Here is a 19,318-nt window from a genome sequence, read left to right on the forward strand (position 1 = left end):
TTCACAACCACTTCAAAAATACCACTAAAAGACAAAATGGACATCATCCAGAACCACAGGAAGGCTGGCTGAGTGGAAATTCTACAACTAGAAGGAAAGAGAAAAGCACACTGAGACTCAGAGGAGGTGCGGAAGTAAAGTGCAGAGGTACGGAGGTGCACGAGGAAAGGGCTGGCAACTGAGGACGCGGTTGTCTTTTTCAATCGGGAGGGAGACACAAGCTCCCGACAGCCCTGACTCTAGTTTTGGGCGAGTCTCTGGGGACCTAGACTCACAGGGAGAAACTGGACTGTCTGGCAGTGGGTGGAACTCAAGGGCGGCTTTCTCTCAGAGGTGCTTGCAGTGATTACTGGGACAGAGACCCAGGGCCTTTTAGGGCAGGGCTGAGGAGCAGCCATAGCTATTTGCTTTGCCCTGTTGATTCCCTGAGACCCTGACCCACCCAAGTTGTGCACAGAGGCTTTTGCATATGAATGACCTGGCCCTTCACAACCTAAAATTACCTAACAAACTGTAGCTGGATCAGAGAGACCCAGAACATCCAAAAGACAGCCCAAGGCCCCACAGCAGCTTGCACTGCTTCACAGCTGGGCCTCATCTGGGCACCTCCAAACCCCAAACAAAGAAGAGGAATCTGCAGATCTCTCCATAGCTCCTGTTGGGTAGCCTCACACAGAGGCTAAATTAGCACCTCCTTAGAGATCCAAGAGCCAGTGTACCCAGTGGTCAGAGTGGGACCATCCAGATTACAACTCCTCAGATCCATAAGGAACACATTCAGGGGGCAGACTCAGTGAGCACCAAAGCCCCACTGAAACAAGTCTTGCCCCAGAAGAGTGTCTCCAGCACAGAAGTTCTCCCACTGTAAACACAGCTGATTCTCACAGCCAATTGGCCTGGAGGTCAATTCCTCCCAGTGATACCAACTACAATCAAGGCTCAACTACAACAAGACTGTGCACAAAGCCCACAAAGGGTTGCACCGAGACTGTCCACTTCAGGAAATTGGGGAGGCTAAGCCACTGGGCCCCATAGGACACCTAGCACACAAAGCCACTCTATCAACACAGGAAAGCAGCCAAAATGCGGAGACAAAGAAACAGGTCACAAATGACAGAAATGGAGGAAAGCAAACTACTGGATATAGAGTTCAAAACCACGCTTATAAGGTTTTTCAAGAATTTTCTAGAAACCGCCAATAAATTTAGTAAGACCCTCAATACGTCTAGTAAGACCCTCAAGGAAATGAAAAAGGACCAACTAGAAATTAAGCATACATTGACTGAAATAAAGAATATTATACAGAGATCCAACAGCAGACTAGAGGATCACAAGAATCAAGTCAAAGATTTGAAATGCGAGGAAGCAAAAAACACCCAACCGGAAAAGCAAACAGAAAAAAGAATCCAAAAATATGAAGATAGTATAAGAAGCCTCTGGGACAACTTCAGGCGTACCAACATCTGAATTATGGGGGTGCCAGAAGAAGAGAGAGAGCAAGATATTGAAAACCTATTTGAAGAAATAATGACAGAAAACTTCCCCTACCTGGTGAAAGAAATAGACTTACAAGTCCAGGAAGCGCAGAGAACCCCAAACAAAAGGAATCCAAAGAGGACCACACCAAGACACATCGTAATTAAAATGCCAAGGGCAAAAGACAAAGAGAGAATCTTAAAAGCAGCAAGAGAAAAACAATTAGTTACCTACAAGGGAGTACCCATACGACTGTCAGCTGATTTCTCAACAGAAACTATGCAGGCCAGAGGGAGTGGTAAGAAATATTGGAAGTGATGAATAGAATAGCAAGAACCTACAACCAAGATTACTTTACCCAGCAAAGCTATCATTCAGAATTGAAGGTCAGATAAAGAGCTTCACAGATAAGAACAAGCTAAAAGAGTTCATCACCACCAAACCAGTATTATATGAAATGCTGAAAGGTATTCTTTAAGAAGAGGAAGAAGAAAAAGGTAAAGATAAAAATTATAAACAACAAATACATATCTATCAACAAGTGAATCTAAAAATCAAGTGAATAAAAAATCTGATGAACAGAATAAACTGGTGAATATAATAGAATCAGGGGCATAGAAAGGGAGTGGACAGACAATTCTCGGGGGGAAAGGGGTGTGGGGGGTGTGGGAAGAGACTGGACAAAAATCGTACACCTATGGATGAGGACAGTGGGGGGTGGGTAAGGGCGGAGAGTGGAGTGGGAACCGGGTGGAGGGGAACTATGGGGAGAAAAAAGAGGAACAATTGTAATAATCTGAACAATAAAGATTTAAAAACAAACAAACAAAAAAATGTGTGGTTCATGGGTGGAAAACATGGTGGCATGATGAAGGTACAAGGGAAGATAAAGGTGTTCTTCATGGATGGTGTCAATCTTTTCAACAGATCTGATACAAAGAAATATAGTGAGAATACAGTAGATAGAAATATAACTAGAGAGCTGAGAGAAAATTTCTGATCAAGAAAATACTTGATAATTAAGATATAAATATGATTGCTGAGCTAGCCTAGTAGAAATTGTTTAGCATAAACCTATTATAGGTCAAAGTTGCATATAGCTGCAACTTGAAATAACATTACCTCATTGAACCCGGGACCTTTCAGTCTGCAGGCCGACACTCTATCCACTGAGCCAAACCAGTTAGAGCATGATAGGTTTCTCTTAGGAGTCACCTTCCTTGAAGAAATATAATGTGTATTCTTTTATTGTTTAAAATATGCTTTTGTAACTTTTATCTCATTTAATAAATCTCTTTCTGTAGCCCTGGCCGGCTTGGCTCAGTGGATAGAGCGTCAGCCTGTGGACTGAAGGGTCCCAGGTTCGATTCTGGCCAAGGGCACATGCCTGGGTTGCAGGCTCGATCCCCAGTGGGGGGGTGTGCAGGAGGCAGCCGATCAATGATTCTCTCTCATCATTGATGTTTCTATCTCTCTCTCCTTCTCCCTTTCTCTCTGAAATCAATAAAGAAATATATATATATATATATATATATATATATAAAAATTTATATATATAAATCTCTTTCTGTAACATCTCTATAACAAAAGCAGCAAAAGAACAGAAATCCAGGTCTATATAATAATGGAAGATTGGAAAGGGACTCAAATTTCCCAGCCAAAAAAATGGGATGAATAGCATATCCCAATTCCCACATAATATAATGTTCCAGAGTAATTGCTACATAGACTGACACTAGAACACAACTTCCTAAGCACCTACCAGTCATAAAAAAGATAACACATAACTGGTTGAGGGTAGAAAGGGAAACAAGAATAAATGAACTTTACTTGCTGCAGCTGATACACAAGTCTGTTATTTAGGACAATTAAATTACCTCCTTCTTACCTTTCTAAGATGTTAATGAGAAACTTACAGCTTTACAAAAGTAGTAGGAAATAAAAAAACATGCTACAAATTATATGAGTATCATAATCTTGATAGGTTTCTCTTTTTTAAAAAAAAAATATTTTATTGATTTTTTACAGAGAGGAAGGGAGAGGGATAGAGAGTTAGAAACATCGATGAGAGAGAAACATTGATCAGATGCCTCCTGCACACTCCCTACTGGGGATGTGCCCGCAACCAAGGTACATGCCCTTGACCGGAATTGAACCTGGGACCTTTCAGTCCGCAGGCCGACGCTCTATCTACTGAGCCAAACCCGTTAGGGCATGATATGTTTCTCTTAGGAGTCATCTTCCTTGAAGAAATATAATGTCTACCTACAGAATCATTTAATCTTAAGGCTTGGAAATCACCTAGGAAAATTTGTTCTCTATGCTGCTTTTTTCAAACTCTTATCTAAGATTCAGCCTTTCAACATTCATTTTAGGGCATAATATAATACCCCCAAAGTAAATACAATACTCTAGATTTGATCTGATCAACAACACACACTAGAGTGAAATTCTCATCTTCATCTTCCACTTGAATGTAAGACTTGAAACCATAAAACTCTTAGAAAAAAAACTAAAAGCAAACACTATAAAACTTTTATAAGAAAACAGAATTACAACCAGCTCTTGTACATGTACAACATTTTATTTATTTTAAAATAGATTTTTATTGATTTCAGAGAGGAAAAGAGAGAGAGAGAGACAGAAACATCAATGATGGGAGAGAATCATTGAGCGGCTGCCTCCTGTACACCCCCGACTGGTGATCGAGCCCCCAACCCAGGTATGTGCCCTTGACCAGAATCAAACCTGGGACCCTTCAGTCTGTAGGCCAACGCTCTATCCACTGAGCCAAACTGGCTAAGGCATTTTAAAGTCTTCAGAATATTTTTATATCATTTGGTTTCATAACCATCATGATTCTTTGTGAAGCAAGCAAAATGATAACAATTCCACTTATGCTGATGGGAAAACCAGGGCCCAAGGACTTAAGTGTCTTGGCCACAGAGGCATAGTGAAAAGGGCATGGATTCTGAGCACACAGATCTGGGTTTGAATTCTAGCTATGTCACTTACTAGCCAAATGACTATGGATACATCACACAATTTCACTAAGCTCTGGATTTCTAACCTGTAAAATGGAGATAATATTGTTTACCTCTGTGGGTCCTTTCTTTCTTTTAACATGTTTACTAAAAGGCCACTCACCAGTGAGCCACAAGTGGTGTAAGTTTTGAAGACAAAGCAGAAATCTCTACCCTCGAGGGGCTTACATTTTAGTATGAAAGACAGAAAATAAAATATATACCAGTAGAACATGAAAGTATTCTATAGGTGAAGAACAGGAAATGCTAAGTTGCAAGTGATTGTAATTTTAGGCCAGGAAGGGCCTCTTTTCAAATAACATTTTGAGTAAAGATTTAGGAGAGTCATGCAGATGTGGGATAAGAAACACAGCAGGCAGAGGGACTAGCAAGGCAAAGCCCAACAGGCATGTGCTTACCATGTTCTAAGGATGATAAGAAGGCAAACTGTGGTTTGGAAGAGATGGAATATGAGGGACAAGAAACGAGATGAGAAGTAACAGAAAAGGCAGTGGAAGAGGAAGGATGGTGGTGGTGGTCACACTGAGAAAGGCCCATTGTAAGGACTTTGGTTTCCTTTCAGAGTGAAATGTGGAGACACTGCAGCAGAGGAGCAACATAATCTGACCTAAGTAGTTTTTTTTTTCTTTTTTAATTCTTATTGAATTTATTGGGGTGACACTGGTTAATAAAATTATACAGGTTTCAGGTACACAATTCCACGCACACCATCTGTACACTGTATTGTGTGTTCACCACCACAACATGACCTAAGTCTTTTTATTAAAAAATACTTTTATTTATTTTAGAGAGGAAGGGAGAGAGAAACATCAATGATTAGAGAGAATCATTGACCAGCTGCCTCTTGCACGCCCCACATGGGATCAAGCCTGCACCCCAGGCATGTGCCCTGAGTGGGAATCGAACTGTGACCTCCTGGTTCATAGGTCAATGCTCAACCACTAAGCCACGCTGGCTGGGCTGACCTAAGTCTTAAAAGAATCACTCTGGCTGCTGTGTTGAGAATAAAATGAAGGTGGGTAAGGGTGAAAGCAGGCACTATCCAGACAAGAGCTAATGGTGGCTTGAATCAGAGTGATAGAAAAATAAGTGATGAGAAGTTGTAAGATTCTAGATATATTTAGAGCTAGAACCAACAGGAGTTGATAAGAGATTGATTATGTAATGTGAGAAAGAGAGGAGTCAAAGATAATTACAAAATGTTAGACTTAAGTGACGGAAAGAATAGAGCTGCCTACTATTGAGATGAAAAGAATGTACGAAGACCAGGCTTGAGAAAAAAAGATCAGGACCTCGGTTTTAGACACATAAAATTTGAGATGCTCATGAGATGAGTGGGAATGTTGAGCAGTTGGATATGACATCTGGAAATCAGAGGAAATGAACTGGCAGGAGACTGGCACAGCAATGGTAATTAAATGGTGTGTCAAGCCATGAAGGTGGATGGAATCCAGGGAAAGGAGATCCCTGGAGTATTCCAACATTTAGAGAGGTTACAGATTGAAGAAGAACCAGATGAGAAAGAACAGATATTAAGAAGAAAAAAAAATCAGAAGAATAAATTTTAAAGCAGTCCTCCTCCTCCCCCTCCTCCCTCTCTCTCTCTCTCTCTCTCTCTCTCTCTCTCTCTCTCTCTCTCTCAAAAGAAGACACAAGCAAACATATCCTTGCATGAGGATTAAAAAAAAAAGAAAAGAATGTGTTTCATAGCCCTGGACAGGTAGCTCAGTTGGTTCGAGCATCATCCCGATACACCAAGGGTGTGGGTTTGATCCCTGGTCAGAGCACATACAAAGAATCAACCACTGAATGCATAAATAAGTGAAACAACAAATCACTCTCTCTCATCAATGAATAAGAACGTGTTTCATGAAGAAGGATGAGATCAACTTCATGTTTTTGATAGATCAAACAGATTGAGAACTGAGAATTGAACAATGGATGTAGCCACATGGTAACTACCTTATTAGGAGATATTTTATTGTAGGGTCGGGTTAAAACTGATTGGAGTGGGGTCTAAGATAAAAGTGAAGATAAATCAAGAGACTGAGTAGCAACAACTCTTTTGAAAAGTTTTACTGTAAAGAAAAGAAGAGGAATGAGGTGATAGCTTGAGAGGAAAGTGGGAATAAGGGAGGGACCTCCACAACTTTTGTATTATGAAATTTTTAAGCACAGAGAAAAGCTGAAAGAATGGTACAATAAGCAACCAGATGCCTTCCACCTAGATTCAACAATTGTCAATATTCTCCCAAATATGTATTATAAGAAAAATGTTTTAAAATGGAAGAAAATCCAGTAGAAAAGGCAAACCTGATGGTGAACAGGGAAGATCTGCTAAAAAGACCTCAGTGAGTAGGAAAAAGGGATGGGATCTAGTACACAAACTGGAAGGACTGGCTTTTACTCTTAGTGATAAGACAGAAAACTGAGCTTGAATGTAGGTAGTAGGTAGATTAATGTTGTGGTGGATGCTTCTAATTCTCATAGTGAAATGGCAAGCTGACTGTTCTTGGATAACAGGTGTTAGAGGTTGGAGGTCAGAGGAAGTGATAGTGTCTAGGAGACAAGAAGCTATAGAACGGAAAGTATGACTTTCCACTGTAAGACATTAAGGGCCCACTTAAGGTTGTTGAAAGGACTGACTAAATTGGAGAAACAGCATGGCGTAAAAGTTAAGGGAATGCACTCTGACACATAAGTGCCTGGGGCAAGTTACTTGACCTTTCCATACCCTAGTTTCTTCATCAGTAAAATGAGGCTAATAATAGGATCTATTTCACAGGGTTGCTGAGGTTTAAAAGAGGTTGTATATATAAAGTACACAGAGCAATGTCTGGCATGTAGTAAGTACTATAATCACTAAATACATTACAATATATATAAAAAACCATAGAACATAGTTGGTATTTAAAAAAGAGGGAGAGAGTTATCAGTATGTAGTAGAGCTGGAGTCAGAGCATGTATTTATTGACCAGTAAAGATGTTAAAAATAAGAGTTAGTGAAAAAGGGCAACACAAGTAGATTCCATATTTAAAAACAACAACAACAAGAAACCATTGTGTTTAATATTAAAATAATGAATTGTGAAATAATACACAAAAAATATTAATGGTAAGTCTCTCTTGATGGTAGATTACTGGTGGTTACTTATGTTCACATTTTCAAAATAACTTTTATTTTGAAATTAAGAAAAACTGCAACAAAAAACAATGTAGAGTTCACTCAGTCTCACCATAATCAATCCTGTTAATTTCTTTACACATTTGCCTCCTGTTTTTTTTTAAGTTTATACTTGTAAAAAGGTTATGAAAGTAAAACATAACTGTAGAATCATTTTTATTAAAAGACAATCATAATGTTACAGGTAAAGCTAAAACACTTCTGCTTGACAGCTGCCTCCAACTTAACCCCTTGTGCCATTCCTGGAGACAACCACTATTGAGCTTGGTGTGTGCCTTCTAATCCTTACTTAAAAAAACTTCCTATCTAATAAAAGAGAAACATGGTAATTAGCGTACGACCGCTACCCTTCCCATTGGCTAATCAGGGCAATATGCAAACTAACTGCCAGCCAAGATGGCGGCCGGCAGCCAGGCAGCTTAAAGCGAACATGAGGCTTGCTTGCTTCAGTGACGGAGGACTCCAACGTTCCCCGCCTGCCGCTGCCGGCCTCTGAGCTGCAACTCTAAGCAAGTATGTTACAAATACAGAAGCTAAACAAAACTCCAGAAACCTGCTTTAGTCGCCGGGCTTCAGCCAGCAGGATCGCAACATTGTTTCAAATACAGAAGGTCAACAAAGGCCAGAAACCTGCTTTCAGCAGCGGAGGCCTAAGAGCTGGAGCCAAGCATCAAAGCTAAAGCTGGCCCAGAATAAAAAAGAAAACAAGAAAAAAAGGAGCGGTTGGGAGCTTCAGTCACCCCCAGCCTGAAAACAGCCCTCAGCCCCTCACCCAGACTGGCCAGGCACCCCAGTGGCGAGTCCCACCCTGAAGGGGGTGTGACCAGCTGCAAACAGCCATCATCCCCTAACCCAGGCTGGCCAGGCACCCCAGTGGGGAGTCCCACCCTGAAGGATGTGTGACCAACTGCAAACAGCCATCATCCCCTCACCCAGGCTGGCCAGGCACCCCAGTGGGGACCCCCACCCTGATCCAGGACACCCTTCAGGGCAAACCAGCTGGCACCCACCCATGCACCAGGCCTCTACTCTATATAGTAAAAGGGTAATATGCCTCCCAGCACCGGGATCAGTGGAGCTGTGAGGCCTCCCGGCACCAGGATCAGCGTGACAGGGGGCAGCGCCCAAACCCCCTGATCGCCCTGTGGCTCTGTGTGTGACAGGGGGCAGGGCCACAACCTCCCTATCCGCCCTGCTCTGTTCGTGACAGGGGAAGGCGCCCCAACCCCCTGATCAGCCCTGCTCTGTGTGTGACAGGGTGCGGCGCCCCAACCCCCTGATCGGCCCTGCTCTGTGGGTGATAGAGGGCGGTGCCCCAACCCCCTGATTGGCCCTGCTCTGTGTGTGACAGGGTGCGGCACCCCAAACCACCCTCCCCCCCCATGGGCCCTGCTCTGTGTGTGAAGAGGTAGAGCCATAACCTCCCCATCGGCCCTGCCCTGAATGTGAGTGGCGGCGCCCCAACCCCCTGATTGGCCCTACTCTGTGGGTGATAGAGGGCGGTGCCCCAACCCCCTGATGGGCCCTGCTCTGTGTATGACAGGGGGCGGCGCCCCAACTCCCCAATCAGCCCTGCTCTGAGCCCGACCAGGGGCTGCACCTAGGGATTGGGCCTGCCCTCTGCCACCCGGGAGCAGGCCTAAGCCAGCAGGTCATTATCTCCCGAGGGGTCCCAGAATGCGAGAGGGCACAGGCCGGGCTGAGGGACCCCCCTCCCCCCCGAGTGCACAAATTTTTGTGCACCGGGCCTCTAGTTTACATATAAATGATTGTATGACTTTAAAAATCCAATATAAAATATGTTTTGAAAGGGGACATACAATAAATAATTATAAATATCAACATTTAAACATTTTTTTTGTTATCAAAAGTTTCTTTTAAAGCATCTGTTCTTGTTTCATGGATAGAAAAACCTCCTTTTATAGCTGAGAAAACTGACAGTTTTTTGGGGGAGGGGTATTTCTTTCCTTGCATTGTTTGTTTATTCCTAGTTGCCTTCCCCCTTCCCCCCATTGGTTTGGTCTTTGTCATGGGCATCAGAGACTTTCCCTCTGATGTCTGTGGTGAGCCAGAGATGATTTCAGACTGAGTGAAGGGCTAAAAAGCTGTCTGAAAGCTTTAGCATATAGTTGGGCTGTTTTTGAACTTCCCTGTACAGTGATCTAGGTCAGTGGTCAGCAAACTCATTAGTCAACAGAGCCAAAAATCACAGTACGACGACTGAAATTTCTTTTGAGATCCAAATTTTTTAAACTTAAACTATATAGGTAGGTACATTGTTATTAACTTAATTAGGGTACTCCTAAGGCTTAGGAAGAGCCACACTCAAGGGGCCAAAGAGTCGCATGTGGCTCGCGAGACGCAGTTCGCCGACCACGGATCTAGGTGGACTTCCTGAAGTCACCACCTTTGGGTCTTTCCTTTCAGTTGGTAAGATTCTTCACAGAAAACTCTTCCAATGTTTTGTGTGAAGGGGAGAGTTTAGCTGCTAGCATTCTGGGAACCAAATGAAAAGAGAGTGCTGAGGAACTCCCCATTCATTGTTCAGTAAGGAGTTAGTCCTATTTCTAATAAAGTGCCCATTCCATATCCCCAGTCCAGAGATAATTGTTTTTCTCTCTCTAGAGAATAAACTTTCAGTCTACTGCCAAGGTAGGGATGGGACAATCACCCAGTGCACAAAGCAGATGAGATTTTGTGAAGTTTTCCAGATAGGCCTTTTCATTTATGTCCTCTCCCTCCTCTAGAAATACCTGGCACTGCCAATGCTTGAGACTTTTGAGGATTCTGTGGTTAAATCAGGTTAGTTTTCATTTCTCCATGGCCAACTAATGATGTAGCTTTTTTAGTAAGTCCATGATTATTTCTCCATTTTTTTCTAGCTTATAAGATGTTGTTGCTATTATTTCCTTTTTCTGTTATCTCCAACCTTATATGTTTATGCTTAAAAAAGAATCCTTTATTATAGTTTCAGTGGAGTTTCAAAAGATAGCATAAATCTATCATCTTATATGAAACCCACATAGCTATTTTATTTATTCTGTTTTTAACTTCATTGTGGTAAACTACGGGTACCTCCCCCTCAAATGTATACACACTTTAACTGCTCATAGCTCAATTTTGAAAATGAAATATGTATTAATAAACTCTCCTGTATAATTATTCAAAGTGTGTGTATACATTTTTGGGGATGCTATATCTATATCTATATCTATATCTATACCTAGATATAGATATATGTGTATATATCTATACATATGTCATAAAACTTCCCATTTTAACAATTTTTATGTGTACAATTCAGTGACATTAAGTACACTCAATGTTGTGCACCCACCACCATCTAGCAAAAATTTTTTATTATCCCAACCTTCATTTCTGTTTAATTTCTTTCAGCAATGTTTTATACTTTTTTAGAGTACAATCTTTTATCTCCTTGGTAAAACTTATTCCTAGGTATTTTATTCTTTTGGATACACTGGAAATGGAGATTTTTTCTTTTTAATTAATTAATTTTTAAAAAATTAAATTTATTGAGGTAACAATGGCTAATCACATTATATAAATTTCAGGTGTATGATTTTATAGTATGACATCTGTACACTCTATTGTGTGCTCACCATTCAATATCTAGTCTCCTTCCATCACCTTGTATTTGACCCCCTTTGCTGTCCTCATCCTCCTTCCCACCTCCATTCCCCCTGGTAAACGCCACACATAGAGCCATGTTCTACATTCATAGCCAGGTATACTCATTATATATTGATTGCTACTTAAAATGCCAGCAAAGTATTTCAGAGTAGATAAATAGACTTCAAGGGTTTACACTTACAGATCCCAAACTGAAAGCAATGGAAAAATATTGCTCCATTCACTGACTATTCCCCAGACTACAGAACTATTCCAATTTGATAGTGTTCTTCTCTACTGTCATTTCTTGTCTTAATCAATACTGGCATTTGACTGCCCCATCACTGTTTCTAAAAATAATTTTCATAACTATTCTTTGCTGCCTCTGTTTATAGCAAAAGCCTTTTCCCCTCTGATATCCTTTTATTACTTTGTGGACTATTTTTCTTTTCATTTCTCAATTTTGGCATGAGAAGGATTTCGGTTCTTTTTTCTAAAAGGTGACCTTAACAATAATACTCAGTTAATCCTTCTTAATTTTTTATTTCACAGATATATACTGAGTACCTATCATAGGCCAGGCCCTGTTCTAGGCATTAGGGATAAAACAATGAACAAAACAAAGCCCCTGCTCTCATACAGCTTCTATTCTAGTGGGAGTGTCAGACAATAAACAAATATGTCATATGGAGTTGGGAGTTAAAAATACAAAAACAAAGATAGGGGTACAGAGAGTGACAGGGTGGGGTAGGAATATTAGTTAGTTATATAAGGCAGTGATTTTCAACCATTTTCATCTTATGGAACACATAAACTAATTACTAAAATTCTTCAGCACACCAAAAAATATACTTTTTGCAATCTGACAAAAACAAAGGTATAACTTTGATTTATTCACACTGAATGGCTATTGTGTTGGCTGAACTTTTTTACTTGACAATCTAAAGGAAAAGAGGTCAGTGCATGTTTTGGTATTGCATGTTTTAAATCTCTTGCAGCTCACTGGTTGAAAATCGCTGATGTAAGGTGATCAGAGAAGGCTTTTATTAAAAGGCGACATTTGAAGAGAGACATGGAGAGAAAGCTCCATGGATATTTGTGGCATGAGTATACCAAAGAGAAAATAACAAGTACAAAGGCCCTGAGGAGGGCGTGTGCTTGGAGCAGGGTGGTGGAAGTGGGGGATGGGGAGTAAGCTTTGTCTCTCTCACAATGTTCACTATATTTGCTATGATTTACTCTTAAAAATTTTTAATATAATCTTTCAGATTTGAACAGATTCAAATTCTGGCCTATGGTAAATTTTATAAAGTTACTTTTATCTTTTAAATTACAGAGCATAATTCATTGGATATGAACAACTCAACTTGAAATCCTCACAAAGGACCAGAATATAGATTTTCATTTTACTTTATTGTATGCAAATGAAAATATGGGAACTTGGAGAAAATAATTTGAAAGAATAACTAAGAATTATTTTATATTCTTCTGTAACTGCTAATGATTTTTAGTGGTCTTTTGCTCGCCTTTTTATTTTCTGAACCATTACTGCTTAGCTAAATCACTGCATGCAGAACATAAATTTGCAGTCACATATTTATTATTAAATACTTTGTATGTTTTGAAGACTGTAAAACAGACTATTTTATTTCTTAGTATCATTTTGCAAGCCATTAGTTAAAAGTGTCTATATGTTGTTAGACAGTAATTTAAAAAACAATCCAAAAGATTATCAGCTGAAATCTTTAAAACACCCTCAATGGTCTTCAAAAGTAATTTACAAGAGATTTAACAGAATGGAACTTACTCCATGCCCTGTGCAGTCTGCCGTGCAATATCTATAAGTTTGATCATCTCAAATTTGGTCTCAATGATGTGGAGATGGTGATATAAGCTGGAGCCCTCACACCACTGGGTAACAATAGCCAGTTGTGGCTTTGTTGAATAGCCCATGAAGAGTAGAATATTTACATGTCGAGTTTTCCTATAAAAAGAAATGTGAAAGTAAACACTAAATGTCGATAAACTTCAGCAAATCTTTAAAAAAGGCCAAAGAAGTCTACTTATCAGTAAGATTTTGTCAGAAAAAGGTATTTGAAAAAGGCAAAAGAAGGAAAATTTTAGAAGAGACTTTAGTAATTGTCTAGTTTAACATTCTACTCTTTTCAGAAATATCTTTTTAAATATACTAAACAGGCAACTAGACGTTGCTTAAATACCTTCAATTATGGAAAGTTCATCACTATTTCTACCCCCCCCCCTTTTTTTTAAGTGGTTCTAGTTTTAGATTTTTTGGTTAAGAAAGAATCATTTTCCTACGACTTCCCCACTGGCTTCCCTGTTCTGCTCTCTGGACTAAGAGTCTTTACTCTATGGAACATAAGAGCTTTCTATGGACCCAGTATCCTCAGTTCTGTTGATTACTGGCCCCCCCTGCAGTTCTAGAATCGCCCCCAATTAGTTGTCCTTGCCTATACATACTGCAGTTTGTTAATGTTCCTCAAGTTCCAGGGCATGATGTAATATCTAAATGTGTTCTGGTAAGATTAGAATCTTGGGAGTGTTATTTACATAAGTGGAAGTATTATTTCTCATAATCAGAATACTACATTAATCCACTCTAAGCTTAATTCTCCGATCAGCTGTACAATATAATATTGCGTAACACTTAAAAGAATATGGTTAAAGTTAAAATCTACTCAAACTCTTTTTATCCATTTTGAGTAAGTATAGCAAACAGTGGCAACCACTGGAAAATAGGAGTGAAAGAAGATACTGTCTCTGGAAAACAATAGTTCATACTAACTCACCTGAGTACTCCTACTTCATTCTTGAAGGCCTGTAACTGCTGAGGTGTAGGTGCTGTCACATTCAACATTTTCACTGCCACATCACCTATAAGGTAATTGTCAATCCAAATGTCATTCTATTTTTTAAGATTTAAAAATATTAAAAACTCTTGTGTATTTTCATGAATTAGCACAGCCTTAAATCCACACCATTATTAAACTGCTTTATGATGTAACTTATGAAATAAATTATATCATACCTTCCTTAATTGCATTAATTTTCTAAGGCTAACACTAAACCAACAATAATACTCTTATACTGATATTTCAAAATACCAATCCAAAAAAGATATCCAACCTTGTTTTTCATCTGGAAATTTAATTTAACCAGTTAAGTACCCATGGTATTTTCCAGGTTACTTAACAATATTAAATTAGACACGTGTACTGACTAAATGTTTAAACTAAAAATCACAGGTCAAATGGAGCTAGGCTGAAATAGAAAACTACAAAACTTCTTTATTAAAGTACTTAACATTTTTTTCAAATCTACAGATCACTTGTTGCTTTGCTTAGGCAAGTTATTTTTAAAAAAAACTTTGCCCTAGCCAGTTTGGCTTGGTGGATAGAGCGTCGGCCTGTGGACTGAAGGGTCTCAGGTTCGATTCCGGTCAAGGGCATGTACCTTGGTTGCGGGCACATCCCCAGTAGGGGGTGTGCAGGAGGCAGCTGATGGATGTTTCTCTCTCTTCGATGTTTCTAACTCTCTATCTCTCTCCCTTCCTCCCTGTAAAAAAATCAATAAAATATATTAAAAAAAAACAAAAAACAAAAAAACTTTATGTGAAACAGGTAGAACTCACACACACTGCCAGTGGGTGTGCAACTTGGTATAACCACTTGAAACACTGCTGGCAGTATCTACTAAAACTGAATATATGCATATACAGTGGCCCCATAATTCTTTTCTAGATATATAGCCAGCAAAAATGGACAAATATGCTCATCAACTGACATGACTGAACTAAAAATGTTCACAGCAGCAGCATTTGCAATAGGCCCAAACTGGAAACTATTAAAATTCTCATTACATAGTAGATAGAAAAAGGAATCGTTTTATAGATCATGAATGATCTATAATTACACACAACAATGCAGATGAATCTTATAAACAATGTTGAGTGAAAGGAGTGAGTCACAAAAGAATACATACTGTTAGATTTCTGCTAAAACCAGGATAGTGGTTGCCCTTGGGGGAGGAGGACATGAGGAGGATTTCTACAATACTGGTAATGTTCTGTTTACTGACTACAGATGTGTTTACTTTGTGATATTTTAGCTACTTGAACACTTACATGCACTTTTATGTATATTATACTTCAGTATAATTAAATTAACTTATTTTTCCTGATTATCAAAGTTATATAGTGCTCACAGTAGAAAAATTAAACATTTTGAAGAAATAAAGTAAAAATATTTCCCATAATCATATCACACACATAAATGAACACTATTAATGTATTGATGTATATCCTACTAGGCTTTTAAATGTATCAGTACAGATATTTATGAATTCATGTGAAAAGATAACCTAAAAAGACATGTACTCAATACTGATGATCATTTTAAAAATTGTTATATATAATCCCATGTAGCACCATAATATGGGATATTTTACATGCTGCTCTGTAAAGTTTAATATAACACAGACACCTTTCCATAGCCATAAATATAAATCTACCATACTATTTTAATTTCTATATAATCATACATGGAGGTTATCAATGTATTTATATAATACTCTACTAATGGGCACTTCCATTTAGTTCCATTTTTCATTAATATTAAATCTCTAATTAATGTACTTGCACACACGTTTGTTCCTGTCCAATTACTTCCTCATTATAAAGTTCTACAAATGGAATTATTGGCTTGATATACATATTGCCAAATTTCTCTCCAGAAAATTTGTAGCAATTTCTTTTTCCACCAGCAGCATTATAATCACAACTCTAATTATGACCATTTTAAAAAAATTCTTTGTCCACTTGAGAAGCAAATAATGATTCCTATTTTTTGATTTTGCAATTCTTTTTTTTTTTTAAATATATATATTTCTTTATTGATTTCAGAGAGGAAGGAAGAGGGAGAGAGAGATAGAAACATCAATGATGAGAGAGAATCACTGATTGGCTGTCTCCTGCACGCCCCCCACTGGGGATCAAGCCCGCAACCCAGGCATGTGCCCTTGGCCGGAAACAAACCCGGGACTCTTCAGTCCGCAAGCCGATGCTCCACCCATTGAGCCAAACACGCCAGGGCTGATTTTGCAATTCTGATAACTAGTGAGGCTGAACTTTTTTTATGTTTTCACTCCATTTCTTCCTTTTGTAAGTATACTTTTAATATACTTGTAGTTTATAATACAAATCCCATCTAACATGGTAATTGATCATACCTTCGCTATGCCTCCCATGGGCTAATCAGCGTGACATGCAAATTAACCACCAACAAAGATGGCAGCTAATTTGCATACTGCAGGCAGGGCGGGCCAGCGCCATCCCGCCTGCCCTGCCGCCATCCAGGCCTGCTATCTGCGACCCGGGGCGGCGGGCATCCCGTGTGCGACCTGACCCGGAGAGGCTGGGCGGTGCAGCAGCGATCGGCCGGCCCGCCTGGCCGCCATTCGGGCATCCCGTGTGTGACCTGACCTGGGGCGGCCTGGCAGGGCAGCAGCGATTGGCCGGCCTGCCCGGGCGTCCCGTGTGCAACCCGACCCGGGGCAGCCTGGCGGGGCAACAGAGATCCGCCGGCCTGCCCGGGCATCCCGTGTGTGACCCGACCCAGGGCGGTGGGGCGGGACAGCGTGGCTCCTCTGTCACCCCAGCTTCCTCATCACAGCTCCCTTGGGGGCCTAAGCCTTTAGTCGGACATCCCCTGAGGGATCCCTGGCGGCCAGAAGGATGTCTGACTGCAAGCTTAGGCCTGATACCCTGGGGAGTGGGCCTAAGTCGACAGGTGGACATCCCCTAAGGGGTCCTGGACTGCAAATGGGCGCAGGCCAGGCTGACAGGCTGAGGTACCTGTCCCCCAACGAGTGCACAAATTTTTGTGCACTGGGCCTCTAGTAAAAGTATAAGCAGAAAAATTATCAAAGAAAAAACATCTTGGGGATTAGCTACCCTGGAGAATCATCTTTTTTTTTTTTTTTTAAATACATTTTTATTGATTTCACTGAGGAAGGGAGAGGGAGAGAAACATCAATGAGAGTGAATCATGGATCAGCTGTCTCCTGCATGCCCCACACTGGGGATCCAGCCCACAACCTGGGCATAGGCCCAGACTGGGCATCAAACCATGACCTCAACCACTGAGCCATGCCAGCCAGGTGAGAATCATCATCTTTAAAAACTGTAACTAAGCCCAGCTGGTATGGCTCAGGAGGTCATGATTCGATTCCTGGTCAGGGCACATGCCCAGGTTGTGGGCTCGATTCCTGGTGGGGGGCATGCAGGAGGCAGCTAATCCATGATTCTCTCTCATCATTGATGTTTCTCTCTCTCTCTTCCTCTTCCTTCCTTCTCTGAAATCAATAAAAATACATTTTAAAAACTGTAGCTAATATAATGATAGGAGACCTGATGGCTATGAATCCAGTTGTTATTTTCCATAATTTTTGTTAGAAATCTTTAATAACTCTTGGATATGATAAAAAAAGTTTAATGATACAAAAAGCGAATACTCCCTTTGATTTTTAAAAAATAAAAGTTATTAGATATTTCCTATTATTATAACTTGTGACAAGGTCACCATACTATATACATACCATGCCACTTCCCCTTGTAGACTGTCCCAAATGACCCGGAACCAATTCTTTGTCCTACTGTGATCTGCCCATCAGGAATCTCCCAATCGTCACTTGAATCCCGTCTACCAAGTGTTTTCTTGATAAAAATAGTGCAAAAGTCAATCCAAAGGAAACAAAAAAAAGGGAAAACCTTGTTTCACACTAATTACATCCTCCCCTGTGTCTGAGTGTGAAAGGGACATTAAACATACACACACACACACACACACACACACACACACACACACATACTCTGGAAGAATAATAGAAGCATAATTCTTATAATACAGAACTTAAATTGAAGAACTAAGTCAGTTCTTCAAGGCTACTAACAGGCAATATAAGTATCTGTGACTAGTTTTGGCTCCAAAGGCCAAAATTTTAAATTAACATACTATGATTACTGTTCATAATTTACCTCCTAACTTTCTTCTAGTCAGTGCTAAATTTCCTCAGATATCTTATCTGATCCAGTCTCTTAAAAAACTGTCAATATATACAATCACTTTGGTAGGGTAAAGAATCCACCTATCCAACATATACTATTACTACACTAATGCTAATATTAAATTGTTAGTTTTTAATATGTATTTATTGTGCAGCAGAAAGTTATTTTTTCAAATAGGAAATAATATCATTTGGTAAATATTTGAATTTCAGATATACCCTTTAACAGCAGTTGCCACTGGCGGTCCATAAGGTCCAAAAGGTTGGCGACTGCTGCTTTAGAACATATATGCCTAATAATGCTTCCTAAAATACTAGGCTTACCCCTTTTTCCTTATTTTAAAAAGAGAACACTACAGTTGACCCTCAAATATGGAAAGCTTAAGGGTGCTGACTCCCAGAGCAGTGGAAAATTGGTGTATAGTGCTCCCTTTGGCAGCACATATACTAAAAAATTGGAACCATACAGAGAAGATTAGGATGCACAAGGATGACACGCAAATTCGTGAAGCATTCCATATTAAAAAAAAAAAGAAAGAAAATTGGTGTATAACTTTTGATTTCTCCCAAAACTTCACTATAATGGTCTCTTGGTATCTGTTGGGGATTAGTTCCAGGACCAATACTGCTTTCAATTCTTGGTCCAGTGAATCACAGATGCAAAACCTGGGAATATGGAGGGCCAACTGTCTATTTACTGAAAAAAACACACACCAGCATGTAAGTAGATCCATGCAATTCAAATTCTTGTTATTCAATGGTCAACTGTATTCTTACTCTTTTGAAACTACCTTTAACTTAATTGCATTAGAGTTGAGAGCATAAATCTGTGTTGTGCAAATATGCTTTAAGCAAACAATTATCAGCTCTTAATTTTATTTGATTATGGGAATTCTGTGTC

The 19,318-nt window shown here is 39.8% G+C and overlaps 1 protein-coding gene across 2 annotated transcripts in view; it reads right to left on the reverse strand.

Moving 5' to 3' along the window:
• The window catches only part of BRAF (B-Raf proto-oncogene, serine/threonine kinase), a 147,280-nt gene that overhangs the window by 30,804 nt on the left and 97,158 nt on the right, over positions 1–19,318 (reverse strand). For both annotated transcript variants that reach the window (XM_081102483.1, XM_081102482.1), the window contains 3 exons: positions 17,950–18,067; positions 14,145–14,229; positions 13,142–13,318 (listed from right to left, as the gene is read on the reverse strand). In XM_081102483.1, coding sequence (XP_080958609.1) covers positions 13,142–13,318; positions 14,145–14,229; positions 17,950–18,067 — 380 coding nt within the window. The remainder of the gene's footprint in view (positions 1–13,141; positions 13,319–14,144; positions 14,230–17,949; positions 18,068–19,318) is intronic.

Source organism: Myotis nattereri (genome assembly GCF_964212035.1).
Source record: "Myotis nattereri genome assembly, chromosome: 11".
Lineage (NCBI taxonomy): Eukaryota > Metazoa > Chordata > Mammalia > Chiroptera > Vespertilionidae > Myotis > Myotis nattereri.